At 35.9% G+C, this 20,874-nt stretch overlaps 1 protein-coding gene across 5 annotated transcripts in view; it reads left to right on the forward strand.

Annotated features, from left to right (window-relative positions):
* The window catches only part of DMXL1 (Dmx like 1), an 83,561-nt gene that overhangs the window by 36,527 nt on the left and 26,160 nt on the right, over nucleotides 1-20,874 (forward strand). For 3 of the 5 annotated variants that reach the window (XM_051641922.1, XM_051641924.1, XM_051641923.1), the window contains exons 18-30: nucleotides 527-2,224; nucleotides 2,762-2,872; nucleotides 4,112-4,281; nucleotides 5,115-5,212; nucleotides 5,843-6,008; nucleotides 6,804-7,053; nucleotides 9,757-10,835; nucleotides 11,095-11,286; nucleotides 12,103-12,179; nucleotides 12,362-12,489; nucleotides 14,272-14,520; nucleotides 14,906-15,019; nucleotides 20,105-20,268. In XM_051641922.1, coding sequence (XP_051497882.1) covers nucleotides 527-2,224; nucleotides 2,762-2,872; nucleotides 4,112-4,281; nucleotides 5,115-5,212; nucleotides 5,843-6,008; nucleotides 6,804-7,053; nucleotides 9,757-10,835; nucleotides 11,095-11,286; nucleotides 12,103-12,179; nucleotides 12,362-12,489; nucleotides 14,272-14,520; nucleotides 14,906-15,019; nucleotides 20,105-20,268 — 4,496 coding nt within the window. The remainder of the gene's footprint in view (nucleotides 1-526; nucleotides 2,225-2,761; nucleotides 2,873-4,111; nucleotides 4,282-5,114; nucleotides 5,213-5,842; nucleotides 6,009-6,803; nucleotides 7,054-9,756; nucleotides 10,836-11,094; nucleotides 11,287-12,102; nucleotides 12,180-12,361; nucleotides 12,490-14,271; nucleotides 14,521-14,905; nucleotides 15,020-20,104; nucleotides 20,269-20,874) is intronic. The other 2 variants (XM_051641925.1, XM_051641926.1) reach the window with 1 other exon arrangement.

Below are 20,874 nucleotides of genomic sequence, written 5' to 3' on the forward strand. Positions count from 1 at the left end.
ATGGATCCAAAAGTTTTGCTAAAAATTCCTCCCCTGATTTTATATCATGATCCTGGAACTAGGACTAAAAGAAAGCTCTTATTTCAGGTAAAATACTCCTTGAATTTCAGATTCTCGCAATAAAAGAAATTGGAGAAACACAAATTTGGTTTTACAGTAATTAATGATTTTTTTGGTAGGATGTTTACTTAAAATTTAAGACTTCTGTCAGTAGTCTTTCAAAAAGATAAATAATTTTAGATTTTGGATTGGGTTTGTTGGATGGTAGAGATGATAGATACTGAGGTTTAAATCACGTAATTTGACTCCTCCTTACAGCATTAAATGGAAACAAAGTGTAAAATGGTTTTGTAGTTTTTTTGTCATGTTGTCTCCTTTGTGAGGCCCTCCCTGCAAACAACCCCCTTTGTGAGGAAGTGCTAATATTTTTTTAATTAAGAAATAAAATTAGAACTTAAAGTTGTCCTACTTTTTTGTTTGCTTTTTAATGTTTCCACCAGTAAAAGTGTGTTTTATTTGATTTTAGGACATTTGAGTTCTTCTTCCATATATCCTGTTTGTCGTGCACCTTATCTGCTGGCTACTTCATGCTCTGATGGAAAAGTTCGGTTCTGGAGATGCAGAGTTACCACTGAATCATCAGCTTCATCCATGCCAGAATATAGTGCATATAGTGATATTACATATGTGTGGGAAGAATGGCCCTTACTGATTGAGGATGGACTTCTTAGTAGTAGTGCTATTCATGTTCCAGGAAGGCCAACTGAAGTTAGCTGTGCACACACAAACAGATTAGCAGTAGCATACAAACAGGTAACAGCTAAAAATAGCAATCTTTCTCAAGATTTTCTAATGCATGTTAGTATTTTTGAATGTGAATCTACAGGGGGTTCTTCTTGGATTCTAGAACAGACTCTTCATTTAGATGAAATAGGCACCATGTTAGACTCTGGTGTTAGTATTGATAGTAATTTAATGGCATACAGCGCACAAGACATTTCTCTGTCTCATGGTGGAAATATTATGTCCAGCACTAAGCACTTGGTACACTTAGATTGGATGTCTAGGGAAGATGGTTCACATATTCTAACAGTGGGAATTGGATCAAAACTTTATATGTTTGGTCAGCTGTCTGGGAAAATACAAGAACAAAATGGTAAGGAGATTGTAGCAATCTCCCATGGTGGCAGTGCCAAGTCTACAACCCTTTCTAGGTTTGTTCTGCTGCGTTGTGTTGACTTGGTTTCATCTGTAGAGGGGTCACCTCCTTTTCCAGTCTCCTTGTCTTGGGTACGTGATGGCATTCTTGTAGTTGGAATGGATTGTGAAATGCATGTTTATTCCCAGTGGCAATCTCCTTCCAAGCAAGAACTAGTTAGTACAGATTCCTACAGTGGAAGTATACCGTGTATAACTAGCTTAATGAAACAAAGCCAGTCAGCTGCCTCAGGTCTGCATCCACCAAAGCGAACCTTGACAAGATCTTTGACCAGTCTTGCACAGAAACTTAGTGGGAAAAGATCTGCCTGTGATCTGTCTACAGAAATGGAAGATTCTGGTCTTTTTGAAGCAGCTCATACATTATCTCCCACTTTACCTCAGTACCATCCATACCAACTGTTAGAACTCATGGATCTTGGTAAAGTACATAGAGCAAAAGCTATTCTGTCCCATCTGGTGAAGTGCATTGCTGGAGAAGTTGTTGCTATAAATGAATCTGAATCTAATCATGATAAGAGGCTCAGATCTCTGACCATCAGTGCTAGTGGAAGCACTGCAAGAGATCCCAAAACATTTAGCAAAACTGATACTACCGACTATATTGAAATAGACTCTGTTCCACCATTGCCTTTGTATGCTCTGCTTGCTGCAGATGATGATTCCTCACATTCCTGTTCAGAGAAATCTAATAATCAAAACAGTAAAAATAAAAAGGATATGTCCAATGACAGTTATGAAGATCTCTTTCAAAATCCGATTGTAAGTGCCGATGAACTTGTTACATTTGATGCAGATGAAGACACTCCGAAACCAAGTGTCATCGATCTTTCTCAATACAGCCCAACTTACTTTGGACCAGAGCATGCTCAGGTTCTTTCTCGTCACTTGCTTCATTCAAGCTTGCCAGGTCTGACTAGGATGGAGCAAATGTCATTGATGGCATTGGCAGATACAATTGCTACTACCAGCACTGACATTGGAGAAAGCAGAGACAGAAATCAGGGTAAGTTGTCCTTTCCAAGTTAAATGTACTACTGTGTTTCACTACTTTATTTGGGAAGCATGTCATAGTTTTGTTTCATCACATAACCTGTATTATTTACTGTGCCGTTACAGTATTTACCTTTTAACTGAAATGTCAAGACTTCAGAATTTCACAGAATACAATTTTATATTGCTGACTGTTAATGCCAGTGTTACTCCATCAGTGCACACACTATAATTGTTTCCAATTCACTTTTGAACAGATAGTTTTCTTAATGGTCAAGGTTTGTTGCACTATGTGGAGAAATTGAGAAATGGGTTTTCTAATACAGAAACACTTTTTTTGTGTTTCTTGCATTAGGAAGAAATAGCTTCAAACTTTTTATATTTGAAATTTTCCTCTTTTCCGTTCCTTAAAGGGAAGAATTATGAATTATACCTAAGAATTTATAAAACATTAGTAGTTCCATAATTGTAAAGTATTTCTCCTGTTAAGACACCAAATAGTTACTTTTAGTAGTTTCTCTCATGTGTGTATAAAAATATTTGTTTCTAGGTGGAGAAACCCTTGATGAGTGTGGTTTGAAATTTTTATTGGCTGTTCGGCTGCACTCATTTCTAACAACTTCACTTCCTCCTGTACATCGAGCTCAGCTGCTTCACCAAGGTAATTGAAGTGTTTCCTCAGATAAGATGAATCTTATTGATGTAGCTGTAGGTATGATTGCTGTGCTGTTGACATGCCTCTGCAGAATCAATGAGTTATTTTGTTGGGTTTTAAAAAAAAATATGGTTCAATATGAATGTATGCCAAAGCAGAAAACATCTGTAGGTCTTGGAATGGAAATGATTTTTTTTTTCCCCTAAAAAAATTTTATTTTAATTTTTTTCTATTTCCTGAAAGAGCTGGCCTTTATGTACATCTAGTACCATGCTTTTCCAACACCCTTTTGCAGGAATAATGCAGTAGAAAGTAGAGTACATATTTACTTAATTTTCTAATATCTATTTGGAAAAAAATCTCTTACAGTCTACTCAGACTGTAAATGGTTTTTGATATGCTTACTGTAATTATCCAATGGACTATTTTAAATAGTTTTGTTTGGTATAGTTTTAATTTGTTCCGCCTGCTGTTGCAGAAGACAGAATGAGATAGATTTGATTAGGCCTAATCAAATGCAAAGGACTGGCTGTGTTTGCTTTTTTACCCTTTCATTAGTCATTATGACAGTTGATGGCTTTTCCAATCTCATGGTGTATCACCCCTCAGCTTTATCAGACATGCAGATTTGCTGGGACTGCCACAACAGTACTGCTGAGTTAGCTCTCTGATGGAATACTTTTAGTTGAGATATTTCTGCTTCTGCTGAGCTCAGAAGTGGATGAGAGTATGAAGTTCCTCCAGGGCATCTGCAGAGGTGCATTTGAGTGTTCCTAAGCACAAAGAAGCGTCTTCTGGCCCTCACTGGATTTTCAATTATCCATAGCCAGCTATGCACATGTTTTTATTCTGAATATGTGAAACTTCACATTTTCTAATCCAAATCAAATAGAGGACCTACCTTCCAAGACTTTGAAAAGTTTAATCAGTATGTTGCACTTTGTATCATGTCTAATCTCAGTGCCACTTCCACAAGTATATTTGAGCTTCAGTCAGTAACTCTGTTCTTTGCAAACTTGTATAAACAGTTTGCAGGTAAAAAGTGTTTTCATATGTATGAGCTTTCTTTAATATTTGATATGCTGATATTCTTAAATTTCTGTTGCCTCATCAGCAATGCACTTAGAAATCCAAAATTAACCTTCTTCCCTTCTCCTTTTCCCACCCACTTGACTTCTCTGATTCTGGAATATATTACTGATTTTTTTTTTTTTTTTTCTTTCTGATGAATGGCTTATTATGTAGGCTTATCTACTAGTCATTTTGCCTGGGCGTTCCATTCGGTAGCAGAAGAAGAACTACTGAGCATGCTTCCTGCTGTACAGAAAGGAGATCCAACATGGTCAGAACTCAGAGCTATGGGTATAGGATGGTGGGTTCGAAATATCCATAGCCTGCGGAAATGCATAGAAAAGGTAAACATAGGCTTCTGAAACAAAATTACCTAACTTTTTTCAAACAGTTGACTTCTAGTGTTCTATTTATGTGGTTTTGCATTTTTATGTATGTTCAGTGTTTCTGAATGTTTTGGGCTGTATTATCTTTTACATAAATTGTTTATTGTAGGAATATGAACTTCTGTATTTTAACTATTTTTTTTAGTACTTTAGGTGTCACATTCCAGTGTGAGGTACGTTTTGAGTTTTTAGATTTCCATTTTGAAGGTGTCAGTGTGCAGTGCTTATTGTGACTGCTCAAGATAGAGATTGAGCATACAGTTTTCAGTTCTGGCAAAGGTTCTCCTTAGAAACCTATCAGAAGTGGGGTCAACTAAGATACTGTACATCTGTCATGCAGATGACTACAATTCATGATAAAACCTTCTGTTGTTTTATTTTGGCTTCTTTTAGGTTTTTGGAAATAGATGTTTTAACAATCACACATGTGACTGGTTATTTCTGCGTATGCTTCAGGACTCTCGCATCTGTCCTTTGATTACCAGAGCAGCTAATAAATTAATTTTCATAACATTTCAGGAACTGATTTCAGAAGCAGGCGTTCCCATTTGATCTGCTTAGAAGCTTCTAGAGCTAGAAGAGCATTAGCTAAATGATGTGAAACTAAAACAAGAGATTGAAGCTCTGGTATCTTCACATGTTCTTATGTCAGACTTATGGTGAGAGGAAGGATCCAATATGAGGAAGGATTTTGGAGCACTGTGGGGCATGGGATGTCAGCAGCAACAAGACTGCCGTTTAAGATTATTTTACATTTTCATTGTTTTTTTGTGGTTGAACTGCCTTCACAGGTGGCTAAAGCAGCCTTTCAGCGAAACAATGACCCACTGGATGCTGCCATTTTTTACCTTGCAATGAAAAAGAAGGCTGTGATCTGGGGATTGTACAGGTAGGAAACATGCAAGTTTTCACATGGAGTTCTATACTGTGGTATAATTTGGGGAAAAAAAATTGAATGTGAGCAAAAGAGCATGAGTTTTGCCATTGAAAGCTGAGATTCAATTTATAAGTTATTCACTACATGAAATGAGTATTTAATCTTTTTGTATTTACTGAGGTAATTTAGGTACTGTTTCTGAAGGGAGATGCTTCAAGTTTAGGACTTCTGAGGACTACCTGTGTAGTGTGTTGAATGACATGGCTGTCTTCTAGAATAGTGTTTGTTGTTAACTGAAGTTCAGATAACTGAGTTAAGTCTGTCAAACTTGTGTTTCATAATACAGCATTCAACATCACAAACTTTATGAGGTAGTTTCCGTTGTCACTTACTCTTGAGAGCATAGTTGGGAAAAATGAGTTTTTCTGTTATTTGTATCAGGTTAACTGAAAATGCCATTAGTTTTTGTATTTACTCAGGTTGATTTAATATTTTTAAATAGGAAGGCTCCTACAGTGTGGTGAGAGCCTGTGCACTTCTTAATGGTAAGAGCTGTGTAAAATTCTGCTGGCATCTGAGGAAATGAAGAGCCATAATGCATCTAGTAAAATAATATTTTCATCAATTATGTTCAATATGCAGGTCCCAAAAAGACACTAAAATGACACAGTTTTTTGGAAACAACTTCACAGAGGACAGATGGCGTAAAGCAGCGCTAAAGAATGCCTTTTCTTTGCTTGGCAAACAGCGTTTTGAACATTCTGCAGCATTTTTTTTGTTGGCAGGACACTTAAAAGATGCAGTGGAGGTAATAAAATAATGAACTTTTTTTTTACATTTAAGACTCTTTTATTGTTCCAAACTTACAAATATGTTGAACGTGAATTGCATTTTGCATTAGTGTTAACCCCTGAAGGTTCTGATTTGTTTGTGCTTTTTCCGTCCCTGCACTCTGCTTCTCAAATTAATGACAAATACAAATCCTTGAATTTGACATTTTGATTCTGTTTTAGCTCTCATATTAGAGATATTAAAAAGTGCCATGGTTAATTTCTCCATAATTATATTTTAAGAGGCCTGCCTACTATCAACTTGCTTTCAGATTTTCTGAAGTGTCATTTATGAGGACAGTGTAGTTTTTCATTAATAATGCCCAGATCAGTAAACGAAGGCTTTTTTGCAGTGATGTGGGTTGGCTCCTATAGTCCCTCCACACACAAAAAAATGTTTTCTGGATCTGTTTGAATTGAAAAATTGAAAAGCAGGAAATTAATTTACAATGAAGGACTTGTTCTGTAAAGCTTTGGAACCAAAATATCTAGCTTCAAGAGACAGCATGTGAACACTGATAATGATTTATTGAAGCCAGCTGATTTCAAAGATCTTTGTCATGTGAGACTTAAACTGATTAAACTGCAAATCATATCTTGATCTAATAGTTGGCCACAGCTATTCTGCATAGTTCTCGCTAATTTTTTAATGGGATTGATAGAACTAGTTACCTCTAATCTGAACCAATTAATGTAACTTCCTGAGTTGTGATAATTTTAAGCAAAGTGGAAATTGCAGTGTTTGATTTTGTGAATATATTTATTTCTGCTAGGTCTGCCTTGAAAAACTGAATGACATTCAATTGGCTCTTGTAATATCACGACTTTATGAGTCGGAATTTGAAGTATCTAGTACTTACAAATCTGTACTACAGAAGAGAATTTTGGGAAGTGTCTTCCCTGGAAAAGAGAGCTTAGAAAACATGCACTGTGACCCTTTTCTGCGAAGTATGGCTTACTGGATTTTGGAAGATTATAGCAGGGCTCTTGACACTTTGATTAAACATGCAGTTGGAGATGAAGGTAAGAATATAAGTGTTTTGTTGGTTATTAAAGTATTATGTTGGTTTTAACTATTTGTTCATTTAGGTAGTAGTTTCTTAAAGCATAGTTTGAACAAGACCAGGTACCGCACAGTTGCTTACCATTGCTGGTGAACAGCTTGCTGTAGCGATGTATGTGATTTTTATATTATAGTAAACATAGTGGCTGTTGTTACTATCCTGTGTCCTATGAAAGGTTACTTAATTTATCCTGTACATAGAGGAATATGAGGATAATGGGAATTATCCCCTACAGTGATGCAGCTGTTTTTCCAGCAGCAGCGTAAAGATTAAGAGACAAAATAACTTTGTTAGTTCATTTGACTCCGTCACAACGTAGGAAGAAACTTCTGATTGTACAGTTACATAGCAGATTCTGGAAGACCTGGTGTTTTGTAGCTTTTAGTCCTTAGGAAGAATGATTGACCACAATGATAAACAGGCATAGAAAAAGTTTTTGGTATTTACTATGATACAGGGAGGCCCATGTGGTGCCTGAAATAGCATGTAAGTCTCATAAAATGGTTCTTTTCCCTGTTCATTGCTAGCTTTATATGCCTTCCAAGAATCAGTTGTATGACTTCCTAAAGTTAATGTTCTCAAGGAAGTTAAATGTTTCAAATACCTAGTAGTTAGCATGCTAGCTGGTTTCTAGTCCTGGCTACTGAAAGAAACTTGATGGAGGTAAATGAAGACTCAAATCCCCAGAATTATGTAATTGATTTAAAAAATGGGTTTCAGTAGAAGTTAGATGTCTCAGGATAATTTTGAACAAATGAGGGAGATACTGTTCAATTGTTTTAGTCATGGTCACATCCTCATGTGTAAAATAATTTATAAATGTTACTAATTAGTAAGGCACTAGCTGGATGGTCACCCTCTAATCGTCGTGATCAATGGCTTGATGTCCAGATGGAGATCTGTGAGTGGTGTTCCCCAAGGGTTGATACTTGGACTGGTGCTGTTTAACATCTTTGTTAGTGACATGGACAGTGGCACTGAGTGCACCCTCAGCGAGTTTGCTGACGACACCAAAGTGTGTGGTGAGGTCCACACACTGGAGGGAAGGGATGCCATCTAGAGGGACCTTGGCAGGCTTGAGAAGTGGGTTCATGCAAACTGCATGATGTTCAAGAAGGCCAACTACAAGGTTCTGCACCTGGGTCAGAGCAATCTCAAGCACAAATACAGGCTGGGTGGAGAATGGATTGAAAACAGTCCAGAGGAGAACTTGGGGGTGATGGTGGATGACAAGCTCACCATGAACCAGCAATGTGCACTTGCAGTCCAGAAAGCCAGCTGTGTCCTGGGCTGCATCAAGTGTGGCCAGCAGGTCAAAGGAGGTGATTCTCTTCTTTTATTTGACTCCCTCCTGGAGTGTTGTGTCCAGTTATGGAGCCTCCAACATAAGAAGGACATGGAGCTCATGGAGAAAGTCCAGAGAAGGGCCACAAAGATGATCTGAGGGCTGGAATGCCTCTCCTGTGAGGACAGGCTGAGACAGTTGGGGTTGTTCATCCTGGAGAAGAAAAGGCTCTGGGGGGACCTTACAGAGGTCTTCTAGTGCCAGAAGAGGCCCTACAGGAAAGTTGGGGAGGGACTTTTACAAGGGCTTGCAGTGAGAGGACAGAGGGTGATGGATTAAAACTGGAAGACAGTAGATGTAGGTTAAACATTAGGAAGAAATTAGTTGTTGTGAGGGTGGTGAGACACTGGAACAGGTTGCCCAGGGAAGTTGTGAATGTTCCATCCCTGGATTTGTTCAAGGCCAGGTTGGATGGGGCTCTGAGCAACCTGACCTAGTGGGAGGTGTCTCTGCCGATGTAGGGGTTTGGAACTAGATGATCTTTCAGGTCCCTTCTAAACTTAACCATTCTATGATTTTAATTCTTCTTCAATCAGTTCAGAAGCTTGTTCGTGTTTTTTTTTTTTTTCCCTTACTTAAAAGGTGCTCTTTCATGCATCTTTTCCTATAATCTGCAGTTAGTTGTGCTGGAACTCAAGAGGAAGGAGTAAGGGCTTCAGCTAACCCAGATTCTTTGAAAGCTGTGTGAATTGTCCTATGTTGATGCTTATATATTTTCAAGATTTTTGTGTTGTGGTTTTGAACATGAAAGTAAAATCTGTAGGTGCTGCAGTGCTGCATAATTAATTTGTGTGTAATACTGATATCACTATGTATAAATATTTTTATTTTTCTAGTTTTATTCTAAGTTGTATTTTTGTTAAGAGGTAGACAAAATAAAGAATACTAATCCAAAGTTGAAAAATATGCTTATTTTAAGTAAAAAGCTTTAGTAATATGTAACATCTTACTGCTGCTTATTGCTGAACACTTCAGAAATGTAAGCTGAACAGAAACATGATCTTGTTTGACTGCATTAGAAATGGCCTAACTGCAAGGAAAACAAATGGCATCTGTTCTAAATTAAAGATCCTATCTACTCTCCCATTCAAGCCTCTCTTTTTAGTAGTGATTAGGTTTGGCAATGTCCTCCCTCCCAAGATATTAAAATGATAAAGGAAAAAAGGAAAGTGAAAATGGGGGTGCTGTGAAGTAAACAATAAAATTAACCTTCTGATGAACGTAGAACTTTGCAGGTGGATTATTTTATACAGATTTTGTACATATAGAATATATTCATATATACATACATTTCCTCATGATGCAATATCTTTTCAGATGAAGGAGATGGCTCATCAAGTTGTAACCCTGCAGTGTTTAACTTCTATAACTACTTAAGAACACATCCTCTCTTGTTGAGACGTCATTTTGGCTCTTCTGATACATCTTCCACACACATTTGCCTAACAGTAGAAAATGGATTAGCTGACAAAATCAACCTAGGTGAAAGACGCCTCTTTTTCACCACTGCGTATGCTCATCTAAAAGCTGGTTGTCCGATGTTGGCCTTAGAAGTGTTATCGAAGATGCCCAAAGTTGTCAAGAGATCAAAGTCATTTGGTAGGTCCCCTACCTTAATGGATACCAGTAAAGATTTCTCACCCTCTTCTCCAGTTAAAGAGTTGGAAACAAAAGACAAATCTTCGAGTGTTGATTGGTCACAGCCAGTATTGAATGGTCTAGGTTCATCTTCAGATTGTTCATCAGGAAAACATTCAAGTTCAGCTCTTTCCTTTGACTGCCAGTCAAGTGCAGTATTCCAAGATGAACACTTGAAACTACAGTCACGCAGTGATCAAAGTGGTGAGAGTGAAGATTCTTCCCTGGTAATGAAAGACCTAAAACCTCAGAAGAAAACTGAAAACTTAAATGAAACAGGTTCTAGCTACACAGAATCTTTTAGTGCAGTTGATAACAAAGATATTCTAAGTCCATCAGAAGATATAATTTCAGCACAGCTGAAGTTCAGAGCATGCCTGAAGATTCTTACTGTAGAGCTTCGTACACTGTCTACTGGCTATGAAGTGGATGGTGGGAAATTGAGATATCAGCTTTATCAGTGGCTTGAAAGAGAAGTGGTAGCTCTTCAGAAGACCTGTGATTATAGTGTTGAGGAGATACAGCCAGGAAGTACTGTGATGGCAGAGGAAGCTACATTATATGAAAACACTGAAAACTTAGCTGACCAGCAAAAAAATATGCTACAGAAAGACTTCCAGAAAAGACGTCAATGGCTTCTGAAATACCAGTCTCTCCTAAGAATGTTCCTTAGTTACTGTATACTTCATGGCTCTCATGGTGGAGGATTGGCATCTGTCAGAATGGAATTAATTCTGCTGTTGCAGGAATCTCAGCAGGTATGTGGGGAAGTTTATTTTGTGTTTTCTTTGCTTCAAGTTTATTGTAGATTTTCTTGAATTGTGTTTTGTATTGATGAAGTTTTCCTGTTATAGCATGCACCTGTTCTATAATAAATACAACACTGTTTTTAACATGTTACATTTTCAATAGGTTATGCTTTTTCTTGATTAGAATCCCCTTCCCCTCTTTCAGTGGTTCTTCTGTTCTCCTTAGGAAGATGTGCTATTACTTTGTGTGTTTCTTGCCTTTTTTTAGGAGCAGTCAATACAGATAACTTCCAGCCCTCTGGCAGAGCAAAGCTCCATACCCCTCCTATTTGCTTGCACAGCTAGTGCCAAAACAGTGGTGGCTAATCCCATGCTACATCTTGGTAATTTAACTCATGATATCTTACATGCCATAATAAACCTTGATTCACCACCTCATCCAGATACTCAGAACAACAAGGTGTGTATTTCTTTAAGGTTTTTTGGGGGGCTGTCGTTATTTTCCAGTTTGCTGAAGTCATTAATCTTTCTTCTGACAGCATGAAAGCTTTCTGGTGTGCCTACCTGTTACAAGTAATAAAACTGTATATCATAGCTCTTCTCCATAGTACTTACGTGGACTAAAATGACTTCCACTGATGATAACTTATTGCTGAGCTGCTGTAGATCTGTTTCAACAAGCTGAAGTAGATTGGCCTCTCTCAGCACTGGGTATTTGTCCAAGATGACATCTGTTATGGAAAACATGTTGTACTGCACTATCAGTTTGACATTTGTCTTTATGACAATATAATCATTACTTCTGTTATATTAATGGTAAACTCTACATTTCAATCCTAGACCTAAGTAAAACTAAGTTTTAAAGTATGAAACTGTCAGCAAAGTGAAGTAATTTCAGACTTTTTTTGGTGAAACAGCATGTAAGTTCATACAGTAAAATACAGTTGTTTTTTTTTAAAGCTATGCTTCTGTAAGATTTCTTCTGTATTTAACCTTGTACTGGAAACCTAACCTATGGTGTTAGGCTGAATCTTTCCTGAAGTTTTGTAGGTGTTAGATCCCATGGGTTGGTGGGATGAGTATTCCCCCATCTACTTAACTGCAACACAAATTGATTTATCTGCAGTTAATTCTGAAGAGAAGGTGGCTTTTAAGTGTTTTTTGCCATAAAAGCTTATACTTTCATATTCAGTGCTTGTTCCACTGTTACACATCTGTATACATGAAAGGCTACAATACTAATCAGTGCAATATGTTCTATAAAACTGTCTTACAGATATACATAATGCATACCTTAGCAGCATCACTCTCTGCTTGCATCTACCAGTGTCTTTGTGATGGCCACAGCTACAGGTAAAGCTCCATGAAAAAGTACTTCTTAGAGAATGGTCTATATCCTGTCTCACTATGGTTACGGTATAAAATATAGTGCACCAGAAGGCAGTGCTCACACCTGCCTACAACTAGAAAAGGCTATCACTTTAGTAGTTTTAGATTTTTTAATAAATACAACATTCCACTTTTCTATTTCACAGCTCATTTCAAGCAAATCAGTTTACTGGAACAGTGTATCAGACAGTGCTGTTAACTCAGCGCCATTCTCTAAGAACAACAAGCCTAGAAGAAACAGTGACTCCCAATACATCGCCTGCTCAGTGGCCAGGTATCTAGAGTTGATTTGTTTCTTTCCTCTTAAGGAAAACTTAGTTGTGTGGATCCACTGTAAGAGAATGTAGTTGTGCTTTGGACTTTCTAGTAGTGTTTCTAACAGCTGTGTGGTAAAAACAAGTTCTTATAATAAAATGTTGTCTTCATTTTTCAAAAGCTGTAAGCTAGTAATTCTGGTCATTTACTAAGTCAAATTGATTTATATTGCTTTCTCATGCTAAAAAATGTTGGGGGGGGGCTCTAGTAAAGAGCAAGTAAACAAAAAGTAAGGTAAAGTGTTGTCATGTGCTCTGCTTGCTCAGCCTGCAGGGAACAAATCAATCTCCCCATTATTCTACTTCTGAAAAGGACTTCAAAGGCTATCTCAGTTTGTGATCCATCTCAGGATGATTAGTGCTTATATACAACTTTTGAACTATCTTGAAACTTTTGACAATGAGAACTTTGTAATGAATTAAGCTTTTCAGTAGCTCTAAAACCCACATAGGACTAAGTCTTAACATGAACTGGGATCTATGCTAGTGAAGCCACATTGGTGAGACTAGAGGTAGTGTAAGCTACATAGTAGATGTTTGTATGGGCTTTAGTTTGCAGCACTAACTAATGTAAGCATAACAAAGCAATATGCTTTAATATTATGGGTATTGTTTATTCAGTAAGAAAATTTTGCATTAAAAAATCAGCAGAACCTGAAGCAATCTTTGTGTTTGATACTATCCCGTTTTTTCTTTTCTGCAAAGTGTTCTGTCACTGAATCTACAGATTTTAGTAAAAAATCAGATTGTCATCTGTTTTCTTCTTATTTCATCAGTTGCAGTGTTAAATTTCTAATTAATAATACAAGGGAGTATTAGCAGTGGTGCTTATAGGTAACAAAACTTTGAACTGATTTCTCAGGTTTGGTTTTTTTTTTTGTGGGCTTTTTTGGCGGTTTTTTTTCGTGTTTTCGTGTTTGGTTTTTTTTGGATTTTATTGCTGTTGTTTTTTTCCTTTGATCACTTCTGTTTGTATTTTTATTTATGGGCACAAAGTGACAAAGTTGGCACCACATCTGAAACTCTACAACATTTTGTGGGAGCTTAAAAACACTGTAAGATGTTTAGTACTTGATGAAGGAATGCTTGTCAGTGCATAGTTCCAAGTCTGATGCCCATGATCTCACTGTAAAGTGAGAACACAGCATTTCAGCGTACAGTGTTATGCTCAAGTCATAAACGTTACTGGTGAAACTAGCACCACATGAAAGCCAATGAGAATGTTAGTATTTTTATTTTAAGTGTAGGATTTGGGTGCTATATATTAAATATACTGTGAGCCACTAGCTAACACTTTGTGGAAAGAACTGAGGAGCCAGAAAAGAGAGCTTGAAACATGAGGAGACTCAAGAAAGACTCATATAAGTAATTTAACTGAATGTTGTATCACAGAGTTCAGAATCAGGGAGTTGATTAAAGCTGCCAGTATTTTATTTAAGATTTATCCCAAAATTTGACTGCTTTTCCCCCTCTGATTTTTGAAAAGTTGCCATGTAGTTCTTTAATTGATAGTCTAAAATATGAAACAGAATATCTATAATAAGTTGTTAAAAAAAAAAATAGCATGCCAGTTTCCCCTAGAGTCTTCAGTTTCCTCTAAGACTTCGAATTTTTCTACACTATCAGATAATAAATAATGTAGGTTACCAATCAAAATGCCCATGATAATCCAAAGTATGTTCACACATACATATATGGTTTTCAAAATTTTTCCTTTTTAAAATTTTATTTTTCATATACAGGAATAACAGCTCTAATACGTCTTCTGAATTCTGCTGGTGAGGAGGCCCAGCCAGGTCTCACAGTTTTACTTTGTGAAATTCTAACTGCGGTTTATCTGAGTCTGTTCATCCATGGTCTAGCAACACATTCTAGCAATGAGTTGTATAGAATTATGGCTCATCCACTTAACAGCAAAATGTGGTCTGCTATCTTTGGAGGAGGAGCTCATACGCCCAGCAAAGGACAACTGCAATTAAAGACGAAAACTGGTTAGTTCTGTTGCTTTATGTATACTTGTCTTCTGGGTTTTTAAAGAAAATGATATGACTGCTGAAAGCTTAAGAGTAATAGCTTTAAATAGTTCGTGTTCAGCAAGAATTCAGTGTTTTTGTATCTCCAAAGAAGTACAAGGATCTAAAATTGTTGGCATAGATACTGTGTAGAAGAGAGTATGGAGCAGATGTGAATGCTGTTGAAATAAGGTTTCCAAGTAGTACAACTGCTGTAATGCAAAGGGGTTAAGTTCATTTTAAGAGAGAAATGTCAGTACTATAACAGCCTAGGTTTTAATGTTAATTTTAAAGCTTTCCAATTCTCTTATAACAGGAATATATTCTTGTTTTACAAATACAGTATGTTTTCTTTCTTTGGCAGGTAGGCACTTCACAATGCCTAGCCCACATCAGGTAGTAGTGTTCTCCATGGAATGCGTGGGGTTTTCCAAATCCCTTACTGCCTTCAATACTCATAGTCCTACCAAATGTTCAGGCAAGACGCTAGATTTAGTACTAGGCCTCTACATGCAGTTTGCTATGTGTGATTTTTTTTTTTTTTTTGCGTATGTAGAAAGACAGAAAAACTTCTGTTTGCAAGCCATGACATCAAAATTTAAAGCAAAGTTTTGTAATTAAAGCACCAGTTGAATTGGGCCTTTTAAAAAAAGAAAATTGGCAGTGCTATTGTATTCTTACTACAATTCACTTGAAATCAATATTAAATATAAAATTACTTTTGACCATGGTTTGGAAGGATCAGAAGTGTTTCATATCTTTGTTGGAGAGCTGCGTGTTTTGCTTTTTGAGTATAAACATTACTATGCATGTGGGTTTCATAAGTGTTCATTCTAGACATTACAAAGAAAAGGTGTTGATACTCAATTTTGATAGTCTGATAAACCTTTAGAAATGCAAACAGCCTTCAGGTTTTAAATTCAGAAGATGATAAGTTATCCTAAGGTCCAGAATTAATTCTGGTAATAATGAGATTCTTATCTTTTTGGTGCAGATTTGTGCTTAATAATTTAGTTAGACTTCTATAAAATCAAGAGCAACAATCCTACAGATCATCTAATTTTCTCAAAGGAAGATTTTGTGAAAAGAAATTTACTTAAACCATGGTGACTTTCTCCATCACATCTGAACATACATACATAAAAAATAGTACCTAACTGATATGATTTTAATGCATATATTGTTATTATTGCTATTATATATTTGTTACATATTAAAATGTCTTCATATTTAAGGAAAACTGAAAATGTGCTCTGTTAAAATACCAACTTTTTTAGAAAAGTATTTTCAGAGTAGAGATCTTTACTAAAAAGTGATTTCTTATTGTACATCTGATAGGTTTTCTCTGTGGTATCAAAGAAATATTTCTCATTATAATTTTCTTAAGGTATATATATTTGCCATATCAGAATTGTTGGAAGGCATAACTGGCTTTTGTTGTGAATTTCAAGTTTCCTAGGCATCAGTAACTGTATAGTGAGGTGTGGTAATTCTGCTGCTACTACTTAAAAAAAAATATATACTACATGCCTGTATACTGCATGTTTTTCTTAAAAATGAATGCTGGCTGATTGCAGGATTAGTAAAACTGATACTGGAAGAATCAAGAAGCTGAAATAGAAAATTTAAGGGAAGAGGCGATTTTTAAAAATAGTAATTTGTAGGAATAATCAAACACTGGAAAATGGGCCTAGAGGATTTGTCAAGTCTCCATCTTCACTGTTAATTCAAAACTTTAACAAACTAGGCCATCACCTAGATCAGCTCTGTTCTGAGCAAGGGGTTGGACCAGGTCCCTTCCAACCTACATAATTCTAGGATTCTGTAGACCTGTTACTTGGTTTTGATGCTTTATCTAGAGCAGATTTGTGGGAAAGAATTTTGAAGAAACATATTTCTCTGTCACTTTAAATGAAAGAAAAAAGATAAAAATTGATTCCCAGTGAACCAGAGGAGTCAGATTACTAAATCAGCTATGTGTTTTTGTGCCTTTACAGTTATCTCTTGCTTTTTCTTCTGACACCTAGAACACTGAGAAGTGACTGAAATGCTTCTTCCAGTGAACTGTTGTCAGTCGTTCACATATATGTCTCATGTTAGGTCCTCTGAATGAATATATAGCTTTTGTTTACTCTCCACAAATCATCAGTCATAATCTAGAAACCATACTACCATTATGGATTTCATAAATGTCTGACTTAAAATAACAGATCATCTAAGCAAACGTTTAAGTTAGTGTTTGTTCAAGTTTTCCTTAGGTAATTGCAAATTAAAAATAAACCCTTAGAACTATTGCGTTTGTCTGCTTGCTGTATGTACTGTGAGGTAGGTTTCATCCAGAATCTAAAACAAAGCAACAACAAAAACTGAACTTGAATGAGTAGTCCTTCAGACTAGATCTAACAGTGCTACATATGTGCTACTCAGTTTCACCTGTGAATCAGAAACAACAGTAATAGTCTTCATACTTAGACTAGGAATGGCTTAATCTCTGAACACCTTAAAAGAGTATATATTCCTTAAGTTTTAAGTCATACTTGCTTTTGTAAGAACGTACAACAGCCATGCCAAACTGCTCCTGCTAATGCAGAATTCCATGTTATTGTTAGTAATGGAAACTTTGATATCAGTGGCAGAAAAACTGTCCTGAATTCCAGCTCAGAATTAGAAACTGCAATGATGGGCTTCTTTTCTTAAAGTACTTAGGAGTACTGAGAACTTCATTAGATGTGTGGCCTTTCTATTGTATATTAAAGTCTTCCTCTTCTCACTAGTACTGTCTTATTCTTGTTTACGTCAGCCGTTAAAACAGAACGGAAGTTTGACTTGATGTTTTTGCACTGTGAATGATGCAATGAATAGAGTGATTTTAGCTCCGTAGAAAAACGCTTAGATGGTCAGAACATGAAATGTCAACAAAGCTTGTGTATGACACCAAGTATTTTGTTTATCTACTTTTTGAGAGGTTTCTGTTCACCATTGATTGAAATGCCTACAATATATATAATATCTTCAGAAACATCTGAGAATTCAGTATATACTTAAATGGTGTATAAATACAAGGAATTTACAGTTTTGTATACATATAGTAATTAAACTGCAGCTTATGGAATTTAATTACAGTTGCTACTGTTGTGTGTTAATTCATTAAATTAATCACCTCAGCCATATAAGCTATTGACCATGAGCAACCAGACTACCATGTTGAAAACTTAAGGATTAGTAACCTTGCAAAATGCAAACTATTTTTTGGAAATGTCTAGCTGTGTCGCCTTTCACTGGGCTGCTATTCTAGTTGGCTTTCATAGCTTCCCAAAGAATTACAGAAAACCATGCAGAACTTCACAGTTACTAAAATGATTTGAAGTGTGATTCAACGTCAGTGTTTCTTTGTCATGTCTCTGTCATTCTGCTCTGTTCTCGTCTTCAGCAGTGCTGATATTTGTTGATGCCTGTAATCAAGAGTGATGCTTTTCTAAGAGGAGGACTTCATAATTTTACCTCTCTTAATGAGAACTTGCATTTTTCATAGGTTGTTGGCTGTTGATGCTTCGTGCTTGCTCACAGCTTTAAATAAAACACACTCATTCTGACTTGCGTTTTAGCTTTTTTGGAAATCATAAGAGATCTACCTTTTAGCTCTTCCTGGGAAGGTGGAAGTGAGATGATGCAGGCAACAGGTCTTTTCAATATTATTGCATGTTTTAGATCTTGGCAGAAATAGAAGCATTTTCCTTCTTGGAAATATTCCAGTATTCTTGGAAAATAACATAATTTTATCTGTGTCTTAGAAGTGAAATGAGACCAAAGATAAAAGTTTTGATTGCAAAAAACACAAATAATTTTAACTAGAAATTAGATAATTTTAAAGTTAGTGTAATTGGTGATCTCAAATTACACAGTCAGATTTCTAATGAATTTGTTAATTTTTTAACTTTTTAGGAAAAAAGTTACATTGGCAATTAGTAGGCAAACTTTCATTTGCCTTAAATATTGCATTTTTTCCCAATGGCTAGCCAGCAGTGTTTTTAAAAATACAAAGAATAATCCAACAAAATGGAAAAAAGTACTGGTTTAAACCAAAGTATTTGATTTTTGATTTCTGCTTAGGAGAATAACTTGGAAGCATATACTTGCTTATTTCTGTATCATGCAACATTTGCTCCTTACTTCATGCCTAGTGAATTTCTTTTTTTTTTCTTTTGTCCAAGCAATTGCTAAAAATTCATACAGTGATGCATGTGCATGCTCTTTCTTAGCTGATGAGCTTTAAATAATTAAATGAAAATGCATTTGTACTGCAGCTGTTATGTTTATGACTTTTAGTACAGGTAAGTGAATTTCAACTAATATCCCTGACAGGAAAAAACCCAAAATATTATAAAATATAGTAGTGCAACACAAACTGTTAAAATATCCCAGTTTCAATATGAAAGATGAGATGTTATCTTCAGCTTTTATTAGGTCCTATGTATAAATTATTTTGTAGTTCAGCTGCTTGTAGTAGTAGTAAGGGTCATTTCTGTAAGTGGTCAAAAATACTTTTTAAAATCCTTGGGAAAATGTGGTATTTTGGTCAATGTTACAAAAAATGTTGGCTGTACTGGAATACAATTAATCTACTGAGAACCAGAATAATTTCAGTTTATCAGATCATTGTGTGAGCCTCTTTTTAAGTAAGCTATTAGTTTTTCCGTGTTTGTGAAATTGATACTTCTTAATTAACAAGAAAATAGGCAATCTGAAAAGAGGCTTCTTGTTTGTTCATTTGTTATGTAAGTGCATTAAGATATTTCTAATAGCCTGGATAAGCTGTTTCCTTGAGTATTGTAATCAGCAATAATATAATTCAAACAAATCTCTTGTAGACACTTCCTATTTTAAAAAGATCCAATGTTAGGGGAAGTGAGGGGATCTCTCAACTCCTAGGAGTTAGAATATTGTTACAAATAATTAGTCCTTCCATGTTTGATAAAGTATATATTGGATTCTGTTAGTTAAAATGGGATCTTCTGTATTTGCTGGAGAATTACATTGTCAGGTTGTATGTTTTTATCAGAATTGTACCATTTAGAAGGAAGTACAGACCTCCTCTGAAAGGAGACATGGAGTTAAGACTTGGAGTAAGAGTGGTGAGCTTAGATATTTGCACTACATATTTGGAAAGATGAGACTGCTGGCTTGTTTTAAAAATAAATCATAATCAGTATATTCAGTAGTGCTTATTAAAGTAATTTCATTTCTCAGTATTATTGCTTGAGCAACAATATTTGTCATCTTTGTTGTAGGAAAAAAACTTCTAATGCAGTGATGGGCATACTTGGCTATTTTTTATTATTTGTGCTGGACGTTTTCCCCTTCTGGAGTTCCAGTTATGTACTAGCTTTGTATATTTGAGGATTAACACTCTCTTTGCTTATTTGCTCAAGACATATTAATATAAAATTCTGAACATTTGTAATGAGGAAGATTTTAACTTTCTCTCAGAAAGCTTTGTATTAAAAGCAGTGGAGAGGTGTACCAGACAATTTGAAGAAACATACTTTATTTTCTTTCTCTGTAGATGATGGAGAGAAACAACAAAAACGTTACAGGCTTTCATCAAAAACCTCTCCAAAAGAAAGTTCTCAGTTGCCTGCATTGCCATTAGTAGACCAAGAATCTCCATCTTACAAAGAAAGATTTATTCCTCCTGAGCTTAGCATCTGGGACTATTTCATTGCAAAGGTAATTTTTTTTCATTTATGACAGTTAAGTACTATCTATGACATCTGGAATGGTAGTTTTTCTCAGTCAGTATTCTAGGTATTGATTTAAATGTGTGATAGAAGTTGCCTTTTTTATTACTCCTGTTTAGCTTTTTCTAAAACATTTCCTGTAGGTATTTTTGAAATACCTTTCCTAAGCTGTAGTTATGACATTAATTTATTTTTTTTCAGATAATGCTGGAAACATGTTGCTTTTTACAGTTGCAGAATACAAATGTATAGCTAATTATGGATCAACAAGTTAGATTAAAAAGGAAATCTGAGAGGCTTGTCGTCATCTGTTTCAAATGGGTGAAATGAACATATACTTCCTAGAAATCAATTTGTGTTGCTTTCTGTCAAGTCTGCTGTGGCAGATCTTTCTTTGTAGGAAGTTACATAGTAGTATGGGGTTTTATGGGACATTTCTATATCAAATATTAGCCATCAGTGAGACAAATATGTAAGCAGTTTGGGAGCAAGGACAAAAAAAAATAAATTGCAAACACTGAATGACATAGTAGGGCACTGATGGTGGACTTACCAGGAATATTGCGCTCTGTAGGCAGGAGGTAGGACTTTCTTG

Source organism: Apus apus, chromosome Z, assembly GCF_020740795.1.
Source record: "Apus apus isolate bApuApu2 chromosome Z, bApuApu2.pri.cur, whole genome shotgun sequence".
Lineage (NCBI taxonomy): Eukaryota > Metazoa > Chordata > Aves > Apodiformes > Apodidae > Apus > Apus apus.